We start from the raw sequence: 25,226 nt of genomic DNA, 5'->3' as shown, positions 1-25,226 counted from the left end.
TTGGAAAGATGATTTCTAGGAAGGTTTAAGGTTGTTTTCATGTGACATACAGACTTCCTACTTGCTAAATTCTTTCCTTTTTTTTTTTTTTGGTTTTACGAGACAGGGTTTCTCTGTGTAGCTTTGGTGCCTGTCCTGGATCTCACTCTGTAGACCAGGCTGGCCTCAGACTTACAGAGATCCGCCTGCCTCTGCCTCTCGAGTGCTGGGATTAAAGGCGAGCACCACTGTCGCCTGGCCTAAATTCTTTTCTTATCCCCGGCTTTGCTCTCATGTTCTTTCAGGGCTGCTAGGCAGAAGGGCAAGTTGTATTCATTCATTCACTCATTCATTCATTCATTTATTTATTTGAGACAAGTCTTGAACCCTGCTAGGCAGAAGGGCAAGCTGTATTCATTCATTCACTCATTCATTTATTCATTCTTTATTCATTCATTCATTCATTTATTTGAAACAAGTCTCCAGCCCAGGCTGGCCATGAACTCATATTTAGACAGGGATGACCTTGAACTTCTGATCCTTCTGTCTCCACCTCCCAGGGGCTGGGATTCTAGACATATACTACCACACTCAGTTTATGGAGTGTTGAGGATTGAACCCAAGGTTTTAGTCATGCTAGGCAAGCACTGTGCCAAATGAGCTGTGTCCCTAGCCTTACATTTATTGTTTTGTCATTGGTCAGGACAGAGATTTCAGATATTCACACATATGTTATCTCTTAATTTCTCTTTCCTGCTGTCTGCAATTAGGGATAGTGAGTTACCTAGAAATACAATTATATCTTATTCTGAAGAAAATGGACACAAAGATTCCCTGTAATGTAAATCTTATTTCCCTAGTGGTTAATATGCTCTCTTCTGGGAAAGTCCTAAATCTCTTGTCATGGCTCTGTACTTCACAGACCTTTGACATATAGCAGTCAACAAGAAGACAGTAATACTGTTTAAGTCACAGAATACCAGTGTTGAATCTCTAGGCAAAGCCTCATGAAGAATTTCTGACTGTCACATCCTCTGGTCCAGTGTGTGATCCTGCGGTGCCAATAGGATAGGCACCTGAGCTTGTTTAACACGCAGAATCTCTGTCTGTACCTATTGAGTCAGAACCCGTCTTTTAGGAAGATCTAAAAGCAGAGTCATATATACAGTAGAGTTGGAGATGTACATGCATAGACTCCCCACTTATTCCAGCAGTGGGGTTTGGGGGCCTTCTATGAACTTTTTGTTTGTTTGTTTGTTTGTTTGAGACAGAGTTTTTCTGTGTAGTTTTGGTGCCTGTCATGGATCTCACTCTGTAGACCAGGCTGGCCTTGAACTCAGAGATCCTCCTGGCTCTGTCTCCTGAGTGCTGGGATTAAAGTCGTGTGCCACCACTGCCAGGCATCTTCTACAAACTTAAAGCTCAAGCTTTTTTTGAACTAGGGTTCCAGAACCTCATCTAAGAAAGTGAGACTGAAGGGAGAGGAAAGCAAAGCAAGAGCTCTGGCTTGTTTAATAGCAGCTGATACACGGGAAGGGGGTGAAGGCAGTATGTTCTCGGAGGTATAAACTGAGGTCTGTAGGGACAGTTCCAGCCAAACTGACATGTGCTGCAAGCTGAAATTTTAAACAATGTTATTTATGTGAAACAATAGTTTTCAAGGTGAATCATTTATGTAATTATATACCTTGACTTGTATTGTTGCTTATTTAACAAATATTTATTAAGCTCATAATATATGTTATATATAGATTTAGGTACTAGAAATACAGAAATTAAGTAGACAGGAAGGGTCCCTTCTCTCATGGAACTTGTATTCTTCTAGAAAGACAACAAATTGATAAACACGAATGTAGTTTCAAATGGTAGTGAGTGCTGAAAAAGTAATAAAGCAGGTCAAGGGACAGAAGTAAGGATGTGAGGAGGTCAAGGAACTATTGAGTTATTGTTGTCAAAGGTAGCCTCTTTTAGGAGACATTTGATCTGAGCCCCAAATTATGGCTGTCATCCTTGTAATAATAGCAGGGACAAGCTTTCCTGGCAGTAGGAACAGCTACCAAATGTCTAAAGCAAGACATTCTGGGTCTTTCTGAGGGACAGAGGGATGTAGGATATAAAAAGATTTAATAGCTTTATCAAGACATAATTGACATTATAAAAATGTGATAATGTATAATTCAGTGGTACTTAGTATATTCATAGAATTATGCAGACATCATGACTATTTAATTTCAGGATGTTTTATCACCCCCAGAAGAAAGCCTGTATTTCTTTCCCTAATGGTCCCTAGTAACCATTAAGCTATTTTCTATCTCTGTGGATTTGCCTGTTTGAGACAAACTATATAAACAGAATCATACAGTCTATGTCCTTTTGTGAATCGCTTTTCTTTTTTCTTTCTTTTTTTTTTTTTTGAGACAAGGTTTCTCTCTGTAGCAGCCCTGGCTGTCCAGAGACTTGCTCTGTAGACCAGGCTGGCCTCGAACTCACAGAGATCTGCCTGCCTCTGCCTCCCGAGTGCTGGGATTAAAGGTGTGCACTACCATGCCTGGCTGTGAATGGTTTCTTTCATTTAGCACAATTGTTCCAAGATTCACCCTCATTGCTATGAGGGTGTTGTTCCTTTATGTAGCTACATCATTTTGTTTCTTCATCATTGACGGGCATTTGTGTTACGCTTTTTGGCTGATAGAAAAGAAGTACTGCTGTAAGCATTCGCTGACTTGTTTCTCTGATTATGTTCTCATCTCTCTTGAATACATACGTCATAGTAAACTTACACTAACTGTTAATGTCCTCACTACTGCCAGATTTGTCTCCTGTTTGCAGCCCTGTCAGCAGTGAATGAGGATTCCAGTTTCTAGTCAGGAGAGGTTTATTTTAATTATTTTGGGAACCCATGGCAGGTTTAAGTAAGAAAATGTGGATAATTTGAAGTTCCACGACTAGGAGCTAAGAATAACCAGTGCCACCAACCCAGGTCTTTGTGTTCCTTAAGCAGTTATTCAGGTCTCTGAGACTCAGCAAAATTGTTTGTTCACGTTCAGGTCAGCTCATTCCTGCATCAATCTTTTCTTTTTCAAATTGTCAGCTGCGCATGACATGAAAGTTACCATTTAACCGCTGAGTGTAGAATTCTGTGACATTAAGTACATTCACATTGTTGTTTGGCTCTCATCACTGTCTGTCTCCAGAAAATGTTCCTCACCTGGAACTGGAACTAAATCCTTTAAAGACCAACCTCCCCTTTCAGCCTGTTCTACTTTCTCTTTCTAGGAATTGACTACTCCTCTAGGTCCTTTATGCAAGTATACGCATGTATTTATCCTTTTGACTGGCTTATTTCACTTAGCATGATGTCCTCAGGGTTATCCATGTTGTGGTGTGTTAGGATTCTCTTCCTTTTTAAGATGTAATACACTTCTATATGTGTATACCATATTTGATTCATATTTTCTAATGCTGATGGACACTTGAGTAGCAACTATAAATAACGCTGCTGTGGACAAAGCTGTACAAACACCTGTCAACTCTGCTTTCTCGAGTATGTACCGGCAGTGGAGCTGATGGTTCCCATGGTAATCATATATTTAATGTGAGGAATCACAGTACCATTTTCCACAGCAGCGTCTCTGTTTTGTATTCCCACAGCACTGCACAGAGTTCCAGTTTCACCGCAGTGCTTTACTTTTTGGCAGCGTAGGTTCTGAAGCTGGAACTGCCTGTGGAGTGCCACAATTGAAAGCATCTTTTGGAAAGTCAATTTCAACAATTCTAGGTGCTCATGTGTAGGCTTTGAAATGTGGAATTTAAAAGCAGGTGCGCTTGACCTGGCTTTCCTTTAGTGTGAACTCTGGGAGCTAGGACTAAAGCCAGTGCATACAGAGCATCAGCCCCACAGAACATCAGCCCTACAGAACATCAGCCCTACAGAACATCAGCCCTACAGAACATCAGCCCTACAGAACATCAGCCGTACAGAACATCAGCCGTACAGAACATCAGCCCCACAGAACATCAGCCCCACAGAACATCAGCCGTACAGAACATCAGCCGTACAGAACATCAGCCGTACAGAACATCAGCCCTACAGAACATCAGCCGTACAGAACATCAGCCCTACAGAACATCAGCCCCACAGAACATCAGCCCCACAGAACATCAGCCCCACAGAACATCAGCCGTACAGAACATCAGCCGTACAGAACATCAGCCGTACAGAACATCAGCCCTACAGAACATCAGCCCTACAGAACATCAGCCCCACAGAACATCAGCCCCACAGAACATCAGCCCCACAGAACATCAGCCCCACAGAACATCAGGCCCACAGAACATCAGCCCTACAGAACATCAGCCCTACAGAACATCAGCCCTACAGAACATCAGCCCCACAGAACATCAGCCCCACAGAACATCAGCCCCACAGAACATCAGCCCCACAGAACATCAGCCCCACAGAACATCAGCCCCACAGAACATCAGCCCCACAGAACATCAGCCCCACAGAACATCAGCCCCACAGAACATCAGCCCCACAGAACATCAGCCCCACAGAACATCAGCCCCACAGAACATCAGCCCCACAGAACATCAGCCCCACAGAACATCAGCCCCACAGAACATCAGCCCCACAGAACATCAGCCCCACAGAACATCAGCCCCACAGAACATCAGCCCCACAGAACATCAGCCCCACAGAACATCAGCCCCACAGAACATCAGCCCCACAGAACATCAGCCCCACAGAACATCAGCCCCACAGAACATCAGCCCCACAGAACATCAGCCCCACAGAACATCAGCCCCACAGAACATCAGCCCCACAGAACATCAGCCCCACAGAACATCAGCCCTACAGAACATCAGCCCTACAGAACATCAGCCCTACAGAACATCAGCCCTACAGAACATCAGCCCCACAGAACATCAGCCCCACAGAACATCAGCCCCACAGAACATCAGCCCCACAGAACATCAGCCCCACAGAACATCAGCCATACAGAACATCAGCCATACAGAACAAGTTACACATTTTCTTGAGTTCACAGCATCTTGAGACAGCTAGTGATTTTTATTTGTTTTTAATCATAGCTGAGATGAAAGAAGTTGAGTCTCAGAGCAGTTAAGAGACAAGCCCAGGGTAACATCATTTAGAAGTACAGAGCTTCACTTCAACAAGTCTCCTGAGACCAGCTGCCTTTCTACTCCATTATAAGCTTTCCTGTCCCTGTGTCCTGATTAGAAGTCCAAGTTTTATTTGTCACTAGGCATTGTTTTGTTTTTTTTTTTTTAAGATTTCTTTCTTTAGTTGATGTGCACTGGTGTTTTTGCATGTATATACTCTGTGTGAGGGTGTCAGATCCTTTGGAACTGGAGTTACAGTCGTGAGCTGCCTTGTGGGTGCTGGGAATTGAACCCCAGTCATCTGGAAGAGTAGCCAGTGCTCTTTACTGCTGAGCCATCTCTCCAGCCCCTAGGCATTGTTTTTAATCTCCATCTTGTCTACAGACAGAGGAGCCATGTAGCAGAATGGTCCTCATCCTAATAAAGAACACTGCCAGCCAATAGAAATAGTGATTTCTGTGGCAGGAGATAACAATTCAGTCAGTAGAGTACTTCCTTTGGATGCTTGCAGCCCTGGGTTCAGTCTCTAAGCATACCCACCTCACTCACACACACACACACACACACACACACACACACACACACACACACACACCCCGTGTCCCCAGCACACACAAAAGAGAAAAGGAAATAATGGTTCCTGTACTTTCTATACCTCAGGGGCTCAGGAACTTTTAGCTATTTTTGCTCCTCCTGGTTGGTTGCAGACGGAGCAACATACTTCCTGCCACCACTGGAGAACTGCCATAGGATTCTGATTTGCTTATATTATATTGGGTTTTTAATATTCAAAAGAGCTGTGTACTTAGTCCTTGGGTAAATAATAATGTATGCTATAATGTACTGAGAGCAGTGTTCCAGAACTGTGCTCAGCTCTGTAAGTGTTTTATTTAATCCCTGGACACCCTGTGGGATTCTAATTATTCTCGTTTAATACATGAGACCTGATCACAGACCTGGATCGCAAACTCCTGGTCTCATGTATTTGTATCAACGACTGTAGCCCTTTTTCCCATTTTTGATAAGGACAGGCTGTGCTCAGGCCATGACTATTTGTCCCTTCATTTCCCCAGGTCTGTAACATTGTTGCCGGGCAGCGGTGCATTAAGAAGTTGACTGACAACCAGACCTCAACCATGATAAAGGCCACAGCTAGGTCGGCCCCAGACAGACAGGAGGAGATCAGTCGCCTGGTCAGTGGGACTGCTGAGCAGTGCATGCTTGTTCACTGAGCCTCTGGGGCCCTTGGGAGCATAGATGCTTTACTGGTCGGTCCACCAAGACCTTCCTTCAGGAAACCTGTTTGGACTTGTCTAGGGCTTTGCAGGGCTCCTCTTGCCTCTTGATCCTTTAGCTACTTCTTTCTCTTTTTCCCTCCGTTCTAATTCAGCTCCCGTTTGCACTTCCACTCCCTTCATTTTCTATTTCTTCCACCCCTTTTTAGGGCTAATTTTTGGCAGCCTCAGCTTTTCTTCAGGGCTTTCTCCTTGGGACCCAGAACGTGAGCAGTATTGCCAAGCTGCTGGTCTCCTGAGATCCCCTTCTTTTGCCCTGCAGATGAAGAATGCCAGCTACAACTTAGATCCCTACATCCAGGAATTTGGAATCAAAGTGAAGGATGACATGACGGAGGTGACGGGCCGAGTGCTGCCGGCGCCCATCTTGCAATATGGCGGCCGGGTGAGCAGGGTCAGGGCCAGACAACATCTCTGGGGCATATGGGGGGAGTTGGGCTGCCTAGCTTAGGGGCTTTTGCTCCCTCCTCACATGGCTCTACTGAGGCTCACCCGGGCGCCCCCTCTGCCTGTCCCTAGAACCGGGCCATTGCCACACCCAACCAAGGTGTCTGGGACATGCGTGGGAAACAGTTCTACAATGGGATTGAGATCAAAGTCTGGGCCATCGCCTGCTTCGCACCCCAAAAACAGTGTCGAGAAGAGGTGCTCAAGTAAGAATGGAAGAGTGTTGGGTTTGGGGTTGGGTGGGTGGGAAGGATTGCAGAGCTGTTGATTCCATAACCTCTAGGGGTCAAGATTGATCTGCGATCTGCCTTTTCTCTTTTAACTCTGTTTACTTTGTTTTTTCTGACTCTCATTTCTGCCTATCCTTTTCTGTGCATAATGTAGTCAGAAGACTTCAGGAGCCATATCTATATCAGAGATGAATTTTAGGATATGACTCTCCTAAGGGAGGCCTGAGTCATTTTATTGTTCTAATTATCATAATTGGTAATAAGTAGTAGTAGTAATAACTATCATGTTTATGCTAACATTACACTTAAGTGACTAATTTATGTTCTTTCATCTTGGTAGTGAGTAGGTGGTGTCTCAGTTGCTTTTCTATTGCCATAATAAAACACCACAACCAGGGCAACTTATAAATAAGAGTTTATTGGGCCTTACAGTACCAGAGGATGAGTCTATGACCAGTCATGGCAGGGATATGGCTGCTGGCCGGCCGGCAGGCATGGTGCTGGAGCAATAGCTGAGAGCTCACATCTGGTCAAGCGAGAGGAAGAGAGGGAGCCGACAGGAATGGCATGTGCTTTTGAGACCTCAAAGCCACCTTCTAACAAGGCCACTCCTCCTTCCCAAACAGTTTTCCCGACTGGGGACCAGGCATTCAAGCCTGTGAGCCTCTGGGGGCCATTCTCATGCAAACCAGCACATGTGGTACTATTTCAGGAGACCGAGGCTGAAGAGGTTAAATGACTTGTCCAAAGTGTGCGCGTCAGGAAAGGGTCAGAGTTACGATCCAATCAGATCTGAGCTTCAGAGCTTACATTTCTAATTAGAAGCTTTTTTTTTTTTTTTTTTTTTTCTATCAAGGACCAGCAGCTGGTCCTCTGAGCTGTGCTCATCAGTACAGAGTTAAGTGAGATCCAAGTGACCTGAAGTAGGTGCACATGAATTGAGAGGCCCATCATCGTCCTTGAGAGGCTGGGAGTAGATGGCAGTGAGGAAGAGAAAGACAGTTGTCTGTCTTAATGAAACAGGTTACAGAAGTAATGACCTGAGTGAGTAAATAAATAAATAGAAATGTCACTTGACACTTTTCCTATAGTCTTTAGTTTTTATTGAGTTAGCTTAAAATACCAGTAAGTGTACATACAAAAAAGGTGCGGTTCAGTTTCTGCTGTCTTTTAAGCGGTGGCTCTGTGGATGAGAACTGGATCATCATATTCTGGTAGTGGGGAGGTCAGTGGAGCTAACCATTTTGGTTGTGACAAAGGGTAATGGAGATTTGTGCCCTTTGTGTCTTTGATAGAATTACTTCTGTCAGCTCCTGCTGGATCGAGACCTTCCAGGCCCTTGTCCTCCCTTCCCCGTACCTCACACAGACGCGTAGCCACCACCATCATAATTGTCGTTTCTCTTCACTGGAATTTTTTGTTTCCTTATTTGTTTTTTAGTCTCCTTTCCTGGATCCGTTAGGTTTAGTCTAGGCTGGTCTGGTATTTGGTCTGGCATTGTAGCTGTGCTGGAAGGGCTCCCAGCTCTTTGCCTGTATGCCATAGTAATCTCATTGGTAGCTCTATCTCTTTTCTGCTCCTTTGTCCTGTCCTTGTCTAGGTGTTTTGTTGTTTGTGTTTTTAAATCTATCGCTTTGGCCTCTTGGGTTTACCAGGAACTGATGAACCTAGGATCTCAGGTTTGGAGGAGTTCAGTGCATCAAGCACTCTTTTCTCTCAGTGACTTCTACATGCAGGGCATAAAAACGTGACTGTGGATCTGGATCAGTGGTACCTCATTTAATGCGTGGTGCTGGGTCAAAGATAGAGATTCCTGAGTTTCCAGCCATGAAAACTATGACATGCAGAGAAGACTCTGGGGAGACTATGGGAAGAAAGTAGAAGTTAGAACTAGACCTTAGCAACCCTGGGAAGTAAATGAAGCAGAGGCTCCTGAGTCTAGAGGAGGGCACAGGGCTCGGCAGAGAAAAGCGTCCTTTTCACGAAGACAGTGGGGGAGCCAGAGGCCTGCGGAGTTGGAGATTGGTCAGTGATGGATGAACATAGTCAGGTCTGTTGATTTTGTCTGCTTTATCATTGTAGCTGGGTCACTGTTAGGATATGGTCTTCTACATTCTAGATCATCTGAATACTTTTTGGTTCCTGGCATTAGACATAGTATCCTGATCACAGTCAGTAACGAAGTCTGGGAAAACAACTGATTAATGTTTGGTAGCTAGACTACAGTTGTATGGAGCAGAGTAAAGGAAGAAATGCTGTTAGCAGACCATTAAAGCCCTCTTATTTACAGGAGGCAATGGTTAGCTTTTAGTGAGTTATTTATTCATTCATTCATTCATTCATTCCATTTTTGAGTGGAGGTGTTGAGACAGTATTCTTGCGACACTGTTACTCTGTATCTCTCATGCTGGCCTCGAACTCATGGCAGTCATCCTGACTCACTCTCAAATGTCGGGATTATGAGTGTATGTGTGCCTTGAGACCTGTAGATTATAGGTTTTGTTTTTTTTTTAATTTTATAATTAATTTAATTTTACATATCAGCCACCAATTCCCCTGTCCCCCCAATCCATCCCCCTTCCCACCTCCTCCAGGGCAAGGACTTCCCTGGGGTTTTTTAATGTTATTATTTATTAGTTTTTGTTTGTTTAAAAGATTTTTTTTTTAAATAATGTAGCTAGTGGACATGATACATCCTGCCTGTAATCCAAGCACTGAAAATCTCAGCACAGACAGAAAATTGCCTCATGTTTGAGGCCATCTGGGGCTACATATAGTGAATTTCAGGCCAGTCAGGCCTACATAGTAAAACTATAAAAAAAACCCAAAATAATTGTCTTAGGGTTTCTGTTGCTGTGCTAAAACACCATGACCATAAACAACTTGGGGAGGAATGAGTTTATTTTGCTTACTGGCTTGCTCACCCTGCTTTCTTATGCTCCAGAGGACCACTTGCCCAGGACTAGTACCACTCACATGGCCTGGGCCCTTCCACATTATTCACTAATTGAGAAAATGCCCAAAAGGCTTTTCTACAGATGAATCTTTTTTTTTTTTTTTTTTAATTTTTTACTTTGTTTTATGTGCATTGGTGTGATTGTGTCAGATCCCTCGGAACTGGAGTTACAGATAGTTGTGAGCTGCCATGTGGTTGCTGGGAATTGAACCTGGGTCCTCTGGAAGAGCAGCCAGTGCTCTTAACCACTGAGCCATCTCTCCAGCCCCTCTACAGATGAATCTTATGAAAGCATTTTCTCAATTGAAAATTGAGCCTCCTCTCAGATGTCTCTAGCTTTTTGTTGTTTATGAAAAGTTAGCCAGCACAATAATAATAATAATAATAATAATGTAGAAATAATATAGTCCACATTCATAGTTTTATCATGTTTCTTCATTCTTTTTTATTTATTTTTTTTTTTATTTTTGGTTTTTCGAGACAGGGTTTCTCTGTGTAGCTTTGGTGCCTGTCCTGGATCTCACTCTGTAGACCAGGCTGGCCTCGAACTCACAGGGATCCGCCTGGCTCTGCCTCCTGAGTGCTGGGATTAAAGGCGTGCGCCACCACTGCCGGCTCTTCATTCTTTTTAAACAATATAAATTTGACATTTTTTGATGCCCTGCATTCTAGTTTCATTCTCTCCTGACGTGGTTGCTGGTATTATAATCTTCTTACCCATTTTTTTAAGGATGTATATGTGATTTTAAATTTGCATAAAATATGCTGTATCTACCTTACATATTTTTATTAAATATGTGAAAAATACATCCTGAACTGTCATTGATACATATGTGGTATATATTTTTGAAACTTTCATTTCTGTTCTCTTTTTTGATTACTGCTCCTATTAATTAATTTTTCAGTGCTGAGTGCGAATCCAAGGCTTTGTACATGCCAGACAGGCACTTCACTGCTGATTGCTTTACTTTAAATGATAAGGTTTTTACAAATTAAATTGCTTGCCTTTCATTTTTGTATATTTATGTGACTTGGTTATTTTACTGTACTACATCCACCCACTTTACCAACTCTGCCGCCTTTCTCAGGACAAAGCCTACAGCCAGAGGAAAGAGGCTTGCTTAATGATTGGCCCTTTGCCTTAGTGAACGAGTAGGGGGGCTCATCTTTTCCTGAGCACCTTCTGTTCTTCATCACTGGTAGATTCTCCTTTACTCTGGGCACAAAAGCCTTGCACTTAGGCATCTGTGTGTGTGTGTGTGTGTGTGTGTGTGTGTGTGTGTGTGTGTGTGTGTGTGTGTTTTCCCCTGTGGACACGTAATGGAGTACAGATATCCACAGGTCTCACTCACACAGAAAGACAGGAGCCCTGAGAATTCCCACAGGTTCCTTGTCTGTTTTCTTCAGCTCCCTTATTGCTCTCTCTAGTTGAGCAAGCTCTGTCTTGTTTTCCTCTACTATAAATGTAGTTTTTTACGTCAGCTGTGGTTGGATCATTCATGTTAGAATCTCACAGTGCTGAACACCCAAGATGGAGGCGTTTGGTCCATCAGATTCAGTGGGGTTTATCACACCCTGCCATGACCATGTTTGTGCTACAGGAACTTCACAGACCAGCTGCGGAAGATTTCCAAGGATGCAGGGATGCCCATCCAGGGTCAGCCTTGTTTCTGCAAGTATGCACAAGGTGCAGACAGCGTGGAGCCCATGTTCCGACATCTCAAGAACACCTACTCGGGACTGCAGCTCATCATCGTCATCCTGCCGGGGAAGACGCCAGTGTATGGTACAGTTCTCCGGGGACGGTGATGATAGTGATAGGATTCATTTCACAGCAGCCCTCTAGGGGCTTCTAGGGAGGAGTCAGTGGAGGATTTTGGTGTTAGCCAGAGATGTTCACTAATGTCAGTTTTTTGTTTGTTTGTTATTTTTTTAAATCAGAGAAATATTCTGTCTGAACAATTGAGTCATTCGGTTTTACTTACTTGTTACACTCCATCCCATTCTAGGCCCCTCTGTGACAGGGTCTTTCTGCCAGGCTGAGGTAGTGGAATACAGAGATGGGTCAGGCCGGGTAGCTGTCCCTTAGGAGTGTGTTATTTATTAGGACGTTATGAGCTCAAGTTGAACATGTGGTGCTTCTGCTGCTGTCCTGCCTCGTAGTAGCTTGGGCTTTTTGCAACATTTCTCCTTGTTTCCTCTTTCTCATTTTACAAATGACAGTAAGTCTCGTACTCCGTTTTCCTCCCTTATCTCTGCCTGCTTCAGAAACTGTGCTGTCCTTTTCCTTCACTTCTGGTTTTGTTCCCATCCAGTTTTGGTACCTTTGGGACTTCATGCCTCTCAGCCTGTACACATCTGCAGATTAACTGTCCTGAAGTACACTGCAACAATTTTGCAATGTCTTTAGCATTTTTTCGCATTGCTTTTCTCCCTTTGAAAGAGTTGTTTTTACGTTCTCTGCACACTCCCTCAGCAGCTCTAACTTCTTAGCTTGCTTCCCTCTGTCTTGTCTACTTTTCTCCTCAGGCAGGTCTGGGATTGAGACCTGGTTTTGTTCTCTTCTTCCTTTGACTTCTGGTTACATTTCCTGTCTCTATTTTTGTCATTACCAGGAATGCCTGGTATTCTAAAATTTTCTTTCCTTTTCCTTCTATCTGTCTTTTATTGATATTCTCACTCATTTTGGTTGCTTTGGCCATTACCTATTACTGTAATGTGATAATATATATATGTGTGTGTGTATATATATAACTACATGTATATGTATATATATAACTACGTATATATATATAACTACATATATATATGTATATATAGGAAGAAAGATCAGACTTTTTAAAAACAGTAAAACCCCCAAACTTCACTGGTCCTCATTCGGTACTGCATAAAGGACTTTTGGTCCTGATGTTGTGTAACCTTTCACCTTTTTCCTGTACTGTTCATGTAACAAACGTAGTGTAACGTCACTTGCTCTGAAATGAGATCCCAATCCTAGTCCTTCCTATACCAGTCAACCAGCTGAGGCAGATCGCCAAACTGCTTGAGGCTTGCTGAGTTGGTTATGTAAAAGCAACTTCTTGGGAGTCCTTGGCAAGAGCAGGCGCTTTAAACGATCACTCTGTGATTGTACTTTCCTCTCTGGTGTGTTTTGCTCCCATCATTTTCCCTTTACGGAGTGTCTGAATGTTCTCTTTGCCCATCTTACCCATAAAATTTTCTCCACCTTTCAAAACCTAGTTCAAATTATACTTATTTTCTGTTGTCATCATTTTACTTAGAGGATATATGTGTCCTTTTTTTGTTTTGCTTTTTGGTTTTTTTTGGATGGGCTGTAATTTACTATAGCCTCTCATCCAAAGATCCGCCTGCCTCTGCCTTCCAAATGCTGGGATTAAAGGCATGTGCCATCATGCTTGGCTTTCCCCCCCTTTTTTAAATTAATTAATTAATTAATTAATTAATTAATTAATTAATTAATCATTTAATTTTTTAATTACACTCATGATATTCATTAATTATACTCATTAATTACATTTGTGGTATTCATTGATTACATTTGCAGTATTCATTGAATAGTTTTATTTATGGTATTCATTAATTACATTAATTGTATTGATTTATTATATTCATGATATTATGTCCTGATACTACTGTCCATTTGTGGGACTTTTCCATCACAAAAACAGAGATTCTGTACTTAGGAAATCACTGCTCTATATTCCTTTCTTCTCCATCTTGAGATAACATCTTTAATCCTTCTGTCTCTATAAATTTGTATATTCTATGTATTTCATGTAATACAATTCTATAGTATTTGTCCTTTTTTTGAATGTAAAAACATTTTATGTACAACTGTAGGAGAAATAATACACAGATAGCTTGAACATAAAAACAGGTTATAATTCAAAAGTCCAGGTTATTTTAAACAGTACAATATTTTCTCTGTAGAAAATAGTAAAAATGATAACATTTGCCAATAAGCCCTTTTAAGCCAAATGATAGCTGACTTATACATATAAATATTGATTAGATTCTGAGATACAGAAGAGACCTATCTTCGTCTGTTCAGAGGGCTACATTTTACTTAAATTGTGTAAGTGAGATTCCTATTCATCTTCCTTTCACTGTCTGATTTACGGCAGACATTTTTCTATAGGCTAATCCATAATCTAAAAAGATTTTAGCCTCTCCTGAAAGTATGGCCAGCATTTTCTTTCATCAGCTTGATACAGTACAAATTCTTTTTTTTTGTTGTTTTTTTTTTTGTTTTTGTTTTTTTTTTTTTGTTTTTTGAGACAGGGTTTCTCTGTGTAGCTTTGCGCCTTTCCTGGAACTCACTTGGTAGCCCAGGCTGGTCTCGAACTCACAGAGATCCGCCTGGCTCTGCCTCCCGAGTGCTGGGATTAAAGGCGTGCGCCACCACCGCCCGGCTTACAAATTCTTACCCTAATAGTGAAATGTTTCACTAAAGCTTGCCCTGTGATTGGGCAAAACTAAAACTTATTATAAGCCACAGTCATCCTAGGGTCCCCCCTGCTAGGTAGCCTCCCTGGATCTGTGGGTTGCAGTCTGATTGTCCTTTGCTTTATATCTAGTATCCACTTATGAGTGAGTACATACCATGTGTGTCCTTCTGAATCTGGGTTACCTCACTCAGGATGATATTTTCTAGTTCCATCCATTTTCTTGCAAATTTCATGCTGTCATTGTTTTTCTCTGCTGAGTAGTACTCCATTGTGTATATGTACCACATTTTCTTAATCCATTCTTCAGTTGATGGGCATCTAAGTTGTTTCCAGCTCCTGGCTATTATGAATAATGCTGCTATGAACATAGTTGAGCATGTATCTTTGTGGTATGATTGAGCATTCCTTGGGTTTATGCCCAAGAGTGATATGGCTGGGTCTTAAGGTAGATTGATAACCAATTTTCTGAGAAACCGCCATACTGATTTTGACAGTGGTTGTACAAGTTTGCATTCCCACCAACAGTTGAGGAGTGTTCCGCTTGCTCCACATCCTGTCCAACATAGACTGTCATTAGTGTTTTTGATCATAGTCATTCTGACAGGTGTAAGGTGGTATCTCATAGTCGTTTTGATTTGCATTTCTCTGATGACTAAAGACGTTGAGCATTTCCTTAAATGTCTTTCAGCCATTTGAAATTCTTTTAAGATTTTTTTTTTTTTTTTTTTTTTTTTTTTTGCATTTTTAAAGTATGTGTATGTGTGCCTGTGTTTATGAGCATGTGAGTTACAGGCAGTTGTGAGTTGCTCGATGTGGATGCTGGAACCAAACTTACTGTTGTGTATATATCACCATGTCCAGCTTGAAGATACTATTTTGTTTTCTTTAATTTGTTTTTCATGTTGCACATTTGGAAATAATCTAAATGTAAAGAGAGCAAACATTCTACCGCTTTTCTGTCCCTGGCAGTTGTCCACTGCTGTTGTCGAGGCTGGAATCTCAGCCTTCTGTTCACTCCTAGAGTCAGCAAGTGGGTACAGGGGACATTATCTTCGGAATGTCGATAGTTCATGGCTGTGAGATTTCCTCCCTCTCTGAAGTTCCAGTCTCTTGAGTTGTGGTTAGCGTTTCTCTGCTGTCTTCAAAAAGATGTTTTGTCTGGCTTTTCTGAATGTTGATTTCTAAAGATTTGTAACTCACTTCTCTTTTAGAGAAGTAAAAAGGATTTCTTTAGTCTTTTAAATATGCTCCCATTGAAAACATATCAAACTCTTCCTCTATGTTCGTATTATATATCACTAAAACAATTCTTGTTTCTACACACTTTTTTTGTTGTTTCAGTATCACTAAATACAAAGAAGGTTAATGTTTCTCATTTTACCTGCTCTCTCAGCTGCATTTGACTTTGTTAATTACTTGTTTCTTCTTTTCCTTTGGTACTCATACTACTACACTGCCTTGGTCTTCCCCCTACCTCTGGTGAACTCTCCTCCTTTACAGACTCATCTTCTTTGGCTTGTTCTGCAAATGCAAGGTTTTCTTCAACTTTTTTTTTTCTTCTTTTTTTAACTGCTGACTTTTTGGCTTCCTAGCCCCAGGAGCTTCTAAAACTATCTTCTCTTTGAATTCCATCTTTGTTAGTGACCCACCAAGAGCATGCCTTCAATTACTACTTGTACTTCAGTATTGCACAAATTTGCAACTGGGAAAAAAAAAAAAAGCTTCCAACCACCAATCCTGTTTGCCTAGTTATATCCATACTATGCTTCAAACTCAAAGAATTTATGATCTGTTTCTGTTAGGAAAACTAAAGACTTAAAAGTAATCCATTAACAAGGCATATGTGTGAAAATATCTAATGAAACCCATTGTTCTGTACTAGACTGAAAATTTATTAATAAAATAATCCATAAAAGCTCATTTCCCTTATGCATAGAGTTTATAACCAAGTTCTTAGATATCTCTTGAACTCATGTTTCCTTATCGACAACTCAGCTGCCTTTTTCTGTGCTAGGGATTGACCCAGCCACTCACTGGTGTTAAAAACACACACTGTACCACTTCCTATGACCCCTGCCCCTCAACTACCTATCTGAGTAAGCTACCCTTACTTTTCTGTAGCTCAGCACCGGGGTCACATTCTTTTCTTTTGGCTCTGAATTACTCAAAAATACCTTACTATTTTCAGATAGACTGTTGTTTGCTCTTTTTGTTGTTGTTGTTTTCTTTTGAGACTCTTACTTTGTAACTCAGGCTACCATTAAAGTCATGCTCTTCCTGCTTCAGTTCCCAGTTGCTGGGGTCATGAGTGTCAACCATCATTTATGTTTCCCCTCTGCTGGGACTGCCCTCTTTGAAACCCCTCCTTTCCAGATTTCAGTTCAATTATCATATGCTCCTTATTACCCCCCTTACACATTTTTATAGCTCTGTTTACCACTGTTACATTTTTTGTGGTTTTAAAGATTAGTATTAGATATTAAGCACTAGAAGAATAAGGACCAGGAACCCTATATTTCTAGTCATTGTGTTCCCTAGAACTTCACATAGGTGTGACATCTAGTAGACTTTCAGTAAATTTGCCGAATGCACTGATCCGTTTTCTCTCTGCCCATAGCTGAAGTGAAACGTGTTGGAGATACACTCTTGGGAATGGCAACACAGTGTGTGCAGGTGAAGAATGTGGTTAAGACCTCACCTCAGACTCTGTCCAACCTCTGCCTCAAGATCAATGTCAAACTCGGTGGCATTAACAACATCCTCGTCCCACACCAGCGGTATGAACACTTATTCACTTGCTTTTGTCAAGGTAGCTTGCTGTGGGTTGGTGAAAAGACAGGAGCCCTCTCCAGACAGAGTGACCGGAACAGAAGAGGGAGGAGACTAGAATGGGGTCTGGGTGGTACCAGCCAGGGAAGACTCAGTCCCTCACCATTTTGTTTTCTTTCTTTGCTCAGCTCTGCTGTTTTTCAACAGCCAGTGATTTTCCTGGGAGCAGATGTTACACACCCCCCAGCTGGGGACGGGAAGAAGCCGTCTATCACAGCGGTGAGTGATTCTTTTTAACTCTGAGTTCCATGCCCAAGTCTTGCTCTCTCAGGGCACCGTCCCTGTGACCCATTAACCTAACTCTGAATGGCACCTTCTGGAGGAAGGAGGATCTGGGAGTTAGGGTAGGGATAATATAGCCTGTGGCCAGAAACTTTGTCTCTCAGTCACTCTTTCTTTACATTTTTGTTTTTCTTTTTCACTCCAGTTTTGGGGAGGGTAAGGAAGTGACTATGTATCTCTTCTCTGGAATCTCTTTTAAAGGAATTACTTTCAGGATTGGCCTTTCTTTTACTTCTACTTCACTTTGACCATTGATCCATCAAGCAGATTAACTGTCTCTACTCCTTATGGTATCTGGAGCACTTAGTTTTTTTTTTCCTTTCCCTTTTATAGTGGGTGCCAGACCCAGAACCTTGGTCTACTAGGAAAGCATTTCACCTCTGAAGTAGAGAGTCTCATCCCTAGGGCACTTAATTTGACAGGAACAATGAAGAAAAAAAACAATATAAAATGCAGCTGCATGAATGTGGATCAGGAGTTCAAGGTCATTCTTAGGGCTCATGTCATTCTGATGGGCGTAGGTATTTTCTGTGTATTGCAAGGGCACTGAAAGCAATCATTCTTACCACATATTAAGGGAATCTGCTTTTGTAGCAGAGCAGACTGAAACCAGTGTTTGTTGGATCTTAACCCCTTCTCAATCTCTTTGCACGGAGACCAGATAGGTACTCTGATGCCAAGACTCCTGGTCTAGGAACACATCAAATGAGCTCGTCCAGTTATGCAGCATTCTTACCTAGCAGTCCTTTCCCACCCCCGTTATGTCACAGCACGAGAAGAGGGTATTTAGAAGCTGTTGCTTTCTCTTTGTTGTCAGGTGGTCGGCAGCATGGACGCACACCCCAGCCGCTACTGTGCTACCGTGCGTGTGCAGCGCCCCCGGCAGGAGATCATTGAAGACTTGTCATATATGGTGCGTGAGCTGCTCATCCAGTTCTACAAGTCCACTCGCTTCAAGCCCACCCGAATCATCTTCTACCGAGATGGGGTCCCTGAGGGCCAGCTCCCCCAGGTATGGTCCCTAGTGGCTGGTTCATTTTCTTGTGGAGGCCAGAGGACTGCTTTTCAAAGCTAATGGGAGTGGGTGCTGGGAGAGGCCGTGAATCACAACTGAGGAGTAGAGTAGTAAGTATCTATAGACTTTTGTTTCAACCCTATTTCTCAGTGCCTTTTGGTAGTTAGTGTTGAAGACCATTTAGACTAGTGGTTCTTTTTCTTTCGAGACAGGGTCTCACCAGTAGCTCTGCCAGGCCTGGAACTCACTATGTAGGTCAAGCTGGCCTCAACTACAGAGATTCCCTGTCTTCCTCCTGAAGGCTGGGATTAAAGGTGTCTGCCACCACTTGCAGCCAGACCAGTGTTAACATACCTGAATATCACCTGGAACCTAGTTTCACATAGCCTTATGTTAAAATTCAACTGTTTCCACTAAGCAATCAGCAGCTATTAAGCTCCTGAGACTTCTATGCCTTCAATTTTTTACTTATCAGTTATCATAGTAGCCATCTGAGATAATTCTTATTAGTAAAATCAATAGATATGGTAAAAATGAGACTTAGGGGTGTTAAAAACTTGTTGAAGTCTGGTTTTAGCTCATTTCAAAGTTCATCATTTTCTACCATACAAATAATTCTTTTTCTCTGTAGCCCACATTGGCCACACGCTTATGATTCCCCTTCTTCTACCTCGTCCATGCTGGGGTTCTAGGTGTGCACCATTATGCCCAGTTTATAAATGTTTTTTTCTGTTATGTTCCTTGAGATGGAACCCAAGGCTGCGTGCATACAAGGCACACGATTTGCTTTAAGTTATAGTCTAGTCTCTACCTGTTTTGACTTTCTGTATCTATTGCCTATTGTAGCATATCTATTTTCTTATAATCCTGATATGGTGTATTTATTTTTTAATTTATATTCATCCCCTTCTGTATCCACTTCTGGAACTGTATACATCTACTCCTCTCTGGTAGTTCAACCCTGTCTACTCTTAGAAATCGTGATCTTAAATTTGGATTATTTATTTATTTGGTTTTTTAAGACAAGGTTTCTGCGTATAATAGCCTTGGCTGTCCTGAAACTCACTCTGTAGACCAGACCGGCCTCAAACTCATGGAGTCTGCCTGCCTCCACCTCCCAAGTGCTGGGATCAAAGGCATGTGCCACCATTCCTGGCATCTTAAGTTTGGATATTGTAATTTTTGGTATCTTCTCTGTAATTTTTGGTTCTGTGTCTTTTTTTTTCTTTTTTCTTTTTTCCTCTTTTCCTTCTTTCTTTCAAGACAGGGACTCACTATGTAGCTTGGCCTGGAATTCACCATGTAGACCAGGCTGGCCACAAACTCAGAGAATTGCCTGCCTCTGTCTCCTGAGCACTAGGATTAAAGGTGTGCATCACCACACCTTTCTAGTTCCACGTCTTAATGTAGTTCTGTAAGATCTCTTTTGCATGGAGACCAGATAGGTACTGTCTTCTGAGGCCAAGGCTCCTAGGTTTTCTAGGAACATATCAAATGAATAGGAGTATCAGGACCTCTCGTTTCTAATTGTTGAGCATCCGCTTATGAAGCTTATGTGCAAAAAGCCATATACAAGTTGTAAAGTTTTTAGTTCAGTGGTGCCTTTCAACTCACAAAGGACCATGTGTCCTTTTCCCCCTCTTTACCTTGTGCCTAGATCCTTCACTATGAGCTGCTTGCCATTCGAGATGCCTGCATCAAACTGGAAAAAGACTACCAGCCTGGGATCACTTACATTGTGGTGCAGAAACGCCATCACACCCGCCTTTTCTGTGCTGACAAGAATGAGCGAGTGAGTGAAGAAGTGTAGAGGCCACCAACACCCTCCTCCTGTCTCCTTTACTTTGAGAGAGAAGTCTTGAGAGAACGTCTGGGAATTTAGTGTTTTTTCCTGTGTGTCCTCCCTGGCTGTTGTCCCCATGGCTTTTTGGCCCATCCTCTACCACTTTCTTTCCCTTAGTGCCTCCTCCTCCCCTCCTTCCCTTATACTTCCTCTCCTCCTCCTGGCTCCCTGGCCTAGACCATATATATATATATATATATATATATATATATATATATATATACTCCCAGAGAAGGGAAAGGGAACTACCATTTATTGAACTTCTCCTATGTGCCAGACCCTGTTCAAGGAATCTTCCTCACAGCAGCTCTGTGAGGTAGGTACTAGTAGTATCTCCGTTTAACCTCAGAAAGGTTAAATGACTTGCTAGTAAATAGCAAAACCAGGATTCAGACACTTGACTTTAGAAGCCTATTGTCTCAAGACCTAGTTCCCTGTGAGAATAGAAACTTCTTTGTTCTTGGACTTTTCGGAGAGAAAGTAGAATCCAGCTAAGGCCCTAGTCAGGGCCAGGCAGGTCTTGGGATCTTGGTTGTGTTTGTCTCTACAGATTGGGAAGAGTGGAAACATCCCTGCTGGGACCACTGTGGACACCAACATCACCCACCCGTTCGAGTTTGACTTCTATCTGTGCAGCCATGCAGGCATCCAGGTAGCTGGACCGCACGGGTCCTGGGGTTTTTGTTGGGTCAAGGCTTAGTTGGTTATCCCTGCTGCATCTAGAATATGTCTTACAGCCTTGTACATTAAAAGCGGGACTATTGTTAGTAAGCCTCTAGGACACTTGCAGGTCGCTTTATACTAGTTTTGTGTCTGTGTCTTCATGAGGGGTAGGGTGTGGTCATCCAGCCTGCCACATTCTTAATTAGTATTGCACTTTTGTCAGCGGCCATCCCCTTTGCCCAATCACGGACCACTTCCCACTTTTTTTTCCTAGGGTACCAGCCGACCGTCCCATTATTATGTCCTGTGGGATGACAACCGGTTCACAGCAGATGAACTCCAGATCTTGACATACCAGCTGTGCCACACTTACGTACGATGCACACGCTCTGTCTCCATCCCAGCACCTGCCTACTATGCCCGCTTGGTGGCTTTCCGGGCACGATACCACCTGGTAGACAAGGAGCATGACAGGTAAAGGCTGGCTGCTTCCTTTTGCTTCAGCCTCTCGCGCTGACCCTTTCCACTTCTGTTGGAAGAAGGAAGTGAATGTTATCCTACCTAAACCTGGGTTGGTGTTTTCTCTTAATTTGGTATGTGAATTGGCGCTGTAGGGATGGGTGGGGGAATTAGCAGCAGTTCAGTTTACCTGGAAGGACTTTCCGTATTTTTCTTTTTCAGTGGAGAGGGGAGCCACATATCGGGGCAGAGCAATGGGCGAGACCCCCAGGCCCTGGCCAAAGCTGTGCAGGTTCACCAGGATACTCTACGCACCATGTACTTCGCTTGAAGGCAGAACGCTGTTACCTCACTGGATAGAAGAAAGCTTTCCAAGCCCTGGGAGCTGTACCACCCAAATCCAGAGGAAGCAAGGAAGAGGGAGGTGGGGTCGGGAGGCGTATAGGAGACCTTGTTTCTATCTACAGAGGGGATCTAAGGGTGGGAAGAGGACCAGCAGGACAGACTACCAGCCAGGAATCTGATAGCAACCTCATGTCCTCCCCGCCTCCCCATCGTGTCACATCTGACCCCACTGGACCAAAAGGGCAGCATTAGTGCCCACCATACACACAGTTGTCTCGTGTGGCTCACAGTGCTAAAGACTCATGCTTGACAGCCTGCTAGGGTCGGCTCTGCAGTCCTGTGGTCAAATGCTGGTATGTTTGGGTTTGATAATTCTAGATGAGAAAGTGAGGGGCTTGAGAAAACGGGTGGGAGGAGGGAAGGAATTTTTAGGAGCCTTAATCAGAAAAGGTCTAGATTTGTTTAAGAAGAAAAATGAAAACAGACTCAGATCAATATTTTAGGATACTAGATGTTTTCATGGGTTCAGAATCCAGTTTGTAGGGAGATTTTTAATGCTAATGGTTTGGGTTGCTCCTCCCCAGCTGCCACCCCCCCACCCCCCAATTATTCCTCTCCATATTTTCTACCCCATATGCCTCTTCCCTGACAGACATCCAGCCCCTAGTAACACTTAAGGCACTATGGCACTTAGCTCTGAAGTGACACGACCCTGTCTTCCTTCCGCCGGCTGGTGGGTAACAGTGCCTTCCCTGTAACGGTAATGCTGCAGAACTGCAACCTTTTGTACCTTTCTTTGTGGGACGGGGTGGGGGGAGAGGAGGTCGGGAGGGAGGGAAGAAATATCCCAACGCCAGCAAGCCTCCAGCTAGAATGCCAGCTATCTTTCATTTGAAGGAATTGACTTCCATATTCATTGAGCTTTTAAGAAAAGGTCACAACCTCAGATGGTTAAAATCCATTGACATTTGCACTTTCAGACATGACAAGTCTCCGAGCTGCTGAGATGACTGGCCCTTGGCCTTCCCCTTTAGCTCCTCCCCCTTTTCCTTGGCCCCACCCCCACCCTGCCAGGTCTAGAGTTACTGTGGTAGCGTTCCTCATGCTTGGCTTCTTTCCCCCAATGATCAAGTCTCTTTTGTTTCAATATTTCTTAACTGGGGTGTCTCATAACACAAGATCTTTAGGACTAAAATAAGAAAACAAAACTAAATGTTATTTTTATACCATAACTTGAGTCTATTGCCAAAATCTGGAAATCCCTCTCATACTGGATGAGTTTGCATCCCAGAAGCATGGAGCCATCAGAAGGAACTGTGGCCCTGACTTGTATTCTGGCCTGGCTAAGTAGGGGGTGGTTGTCTCCCTAGGCGGGGCTCAGCCTCTGCCCTCCCTCTCTGCAGACAGTACCTCCACTGCCCCACCCTTTACTCTTTCCTGTAAGTGAATCTTCCCTGTCTCTGGACTGGACTGTCCTTTGATCCTTTGACTAACAGAGGTTCTAGCATGTCCTCTGGACAGGCTGGAGAATTTTGCTGCTCCCTATTGCTTCTGTTTACACAAATGAATTTTTCCTATTTCCCACTAGGGCATGTGAGTGGGTGGCATAGGCTTTTCTTTTTCTCCTCCTCTCTCGAGATACTGGGGTTCAGCTGTCTTGCAGGACTGGAAAAGAAGTGGGTTCTAGCTTTGTCCTTGCTGACCGTGAAGCAAGGCACCCTCTTTCCTTGACTGTTCTTCTTTCCTTCCTGCACTACTGCTTGGGATGGGGAATTTGAACTTTGGTGTACAGAGTCCCCTTCTAAGGAGCCTGAGCTTAGGTTTGCCGTACTCTGGGGATGAAGCCATGATAGTTTAGATCTAGCCCAGGCTTAGAGGCCAGCTGGAGAAAGGAAGGTCTGAATCCTGGCCTGTGGAGTCAAAACCTCTCTCCAGTAGTCCTTGTACAGACCCAGATTTGCTATGCAAACAGTCCAGGTTCAGTTGTGGCTGGCTACATGGCTTAGTAACTACCCAAAAGGTAGCACAAACATTCCTTGTGGAAAAAGCCCAGGACTGTTTAGTAGTTCCTCCTGTACTTTGTTTTCTGCTGGCACAGTATGGAGTGCCCCATGGGCACAATCCCAGCCGAAGAACAGAACAGAGGGCTCTGGGAAGAGGCAGCTCACTGGAGAGCCTACATTCCTTACACAAGTGCCTAAAGAGAGTGATGCCAACACTCCATCTGCCCTGTCCATCGCCTTCACATACAGTCTACTTCTTGTTCCGTCACCCTTAGGGGAGGGAGCTCTCCACAGACGTGTGCTGTCAACTGGGGTACATTTGGGGGCGTGGATAAGGGCACTATTCCTGGAGGGTCCAATCATTCACCAGCATTTGCAGATGCCCATAGGGAACAGGTGACTGTCACAACTCCAGCCACAAGTTTTTGTTCTCTCCTTTTTTCTTTGCCTCACTCTCTCCATGTGGGTTTCAAGCTAGGGATTGGAAAGCAGTTTCAGTCCTCTGGTATTTATGTGCCATTCAAGAAATCAAAGCAAGAGGATGCTGGGCATGATGGCCCATGTCTGTAATTCTATAATCTCAGCAATAAGGCTGAAGCAGAAGATTCGCAAGTTCAGGGTCAGCCTGGGCTGCTCAGTGAATTCCAGGCCAGGGTGCACTACATAGCAAAACCATGTCTCAGAAAAAAATAAAAAGGAAAATCGAGAAAAGTAACGTGGGTAATACAACTTCTTGCTGTGATTAAAAAGCAAAACAAAACAAATCCTTCAGATTCAACTGCTCCGGACCATGTGGGTTCTCCTCATTCAGAGGCGGTGTGCACACATTAAAAGTGGTGTGGCCGCACGGCTCAGCTCGTTTGGGTTTGGTTTGAGTGGTGCGTGGTGCCAAGCTCCACGGAGGCACTGGGAGGAGTCAGTCCACCTTCACCTTCGATCTCTCTCTCCTTTCCCTCACCCCTCTGTTGGCTTCCCTTTTCCTCTTCTGGCTTTCCCTGGCTTCCTTTTCCCTCTTCACTCAGCTTGCTTGCTGGCTGGCCTGCCTGCCTGTCTGCCTGTGTGATAATGAATTCTCTGCATGGCTGCAATGATCCCACTGTTAGTTGGCAAGGTCAGGCTTTGCTCATTGACTACAGAAGACCAAAAACCTGTTTCTCATGCCCAAGGGTGTTAACCGTGGGTTGCACTGTCCTCAAGCTTACAGTAGGTCCGACCAGCAGGCCTGTCTAACCGACAAAATCAGTAGGGTTTCTGGCAGTTTCAACACCTCTCCATTCTGTGGAA

At 43.4% G+C, this 25,226-nt stretch overlaps 1 protein-coding gene across 1 annotated transcript in view; it reads left to right on the top strand.

The window, feature by feature from the left end:
- LOC131904047 (protein argonaute-1) overlaps positions 1 to 24,915 on the top strand; it is a 34,781-nt gene extending 9,866 nt beyond the window's left edge. The window contains exons 9-19 of the mRNA XM_059254968.1: positions 6,180 to 6,299; positions 6,664 to 6,786; positions 6,921 to 7,054; positions 11,636 to 11,820; positions 17,121 to 17,280; positions 17,461 to 17,551; positions 18,432 to 18,626; positions 20,287 to 20,421; positions 21,023 to 21,124; positions 21,410 to 21,609; positions 21,817 to 24,915. Of these exons, the coding sequence (XP_059110951.1) occupies positions 6,180 to 6,299; positions 6,664 to 6,786; positions 6,921 to 7,054; positions 11,636 to 11,820; positions 17,121 to 17,280; positions 17,461 to 17,551; positions 18,432 to 18,626; positions 20,287 to 20,421; positions 21,023 to 21,124; positions 21,410 to 21,609; positions 21,817 to 21,925 (1,554 nt within the window). The 3' untranslated portion in view covers positions 21,926 to 24,915. The remainder of the gene's footprint in view (positions 1 to 6,179; positions 6,300 to 6,663; positions 6,787 to 6,920; positions 7,055 to 11,635; positions 11,821 to 17,120; positions 17,281 to 17,460; positions 17,552 to 18,431; positions 18,627 to 20,286; positions 20,422 to 21,022; positions 21,125 to 21,409; positions 21,610 to 21,816) is intronic.
- The last annotated feature ends 311 nt before the right edge of the window (positions 24,916 to 25,226 follow it).

The sequence above is a fragment of the Peromyscus eremicus genome, chromosome 2 (assembly GCF_949786415.1).
Source record: "Peromyscus eremicus chromosome 2, PerEre_H2_v1, whole genome shotgun sequence".
Taxonomy (NCBI): Eukaryota; Metazoa; Chordata; class Mammalia; order Rodentia; family Cricetidae; genus Peromyscus; species Peromyscus eremicus.
The sequence above is the reverse complement of the archived record's forward strand: the minus strand, read 5'-3'. Positions and strand labels throughout refer to the sequence as shown.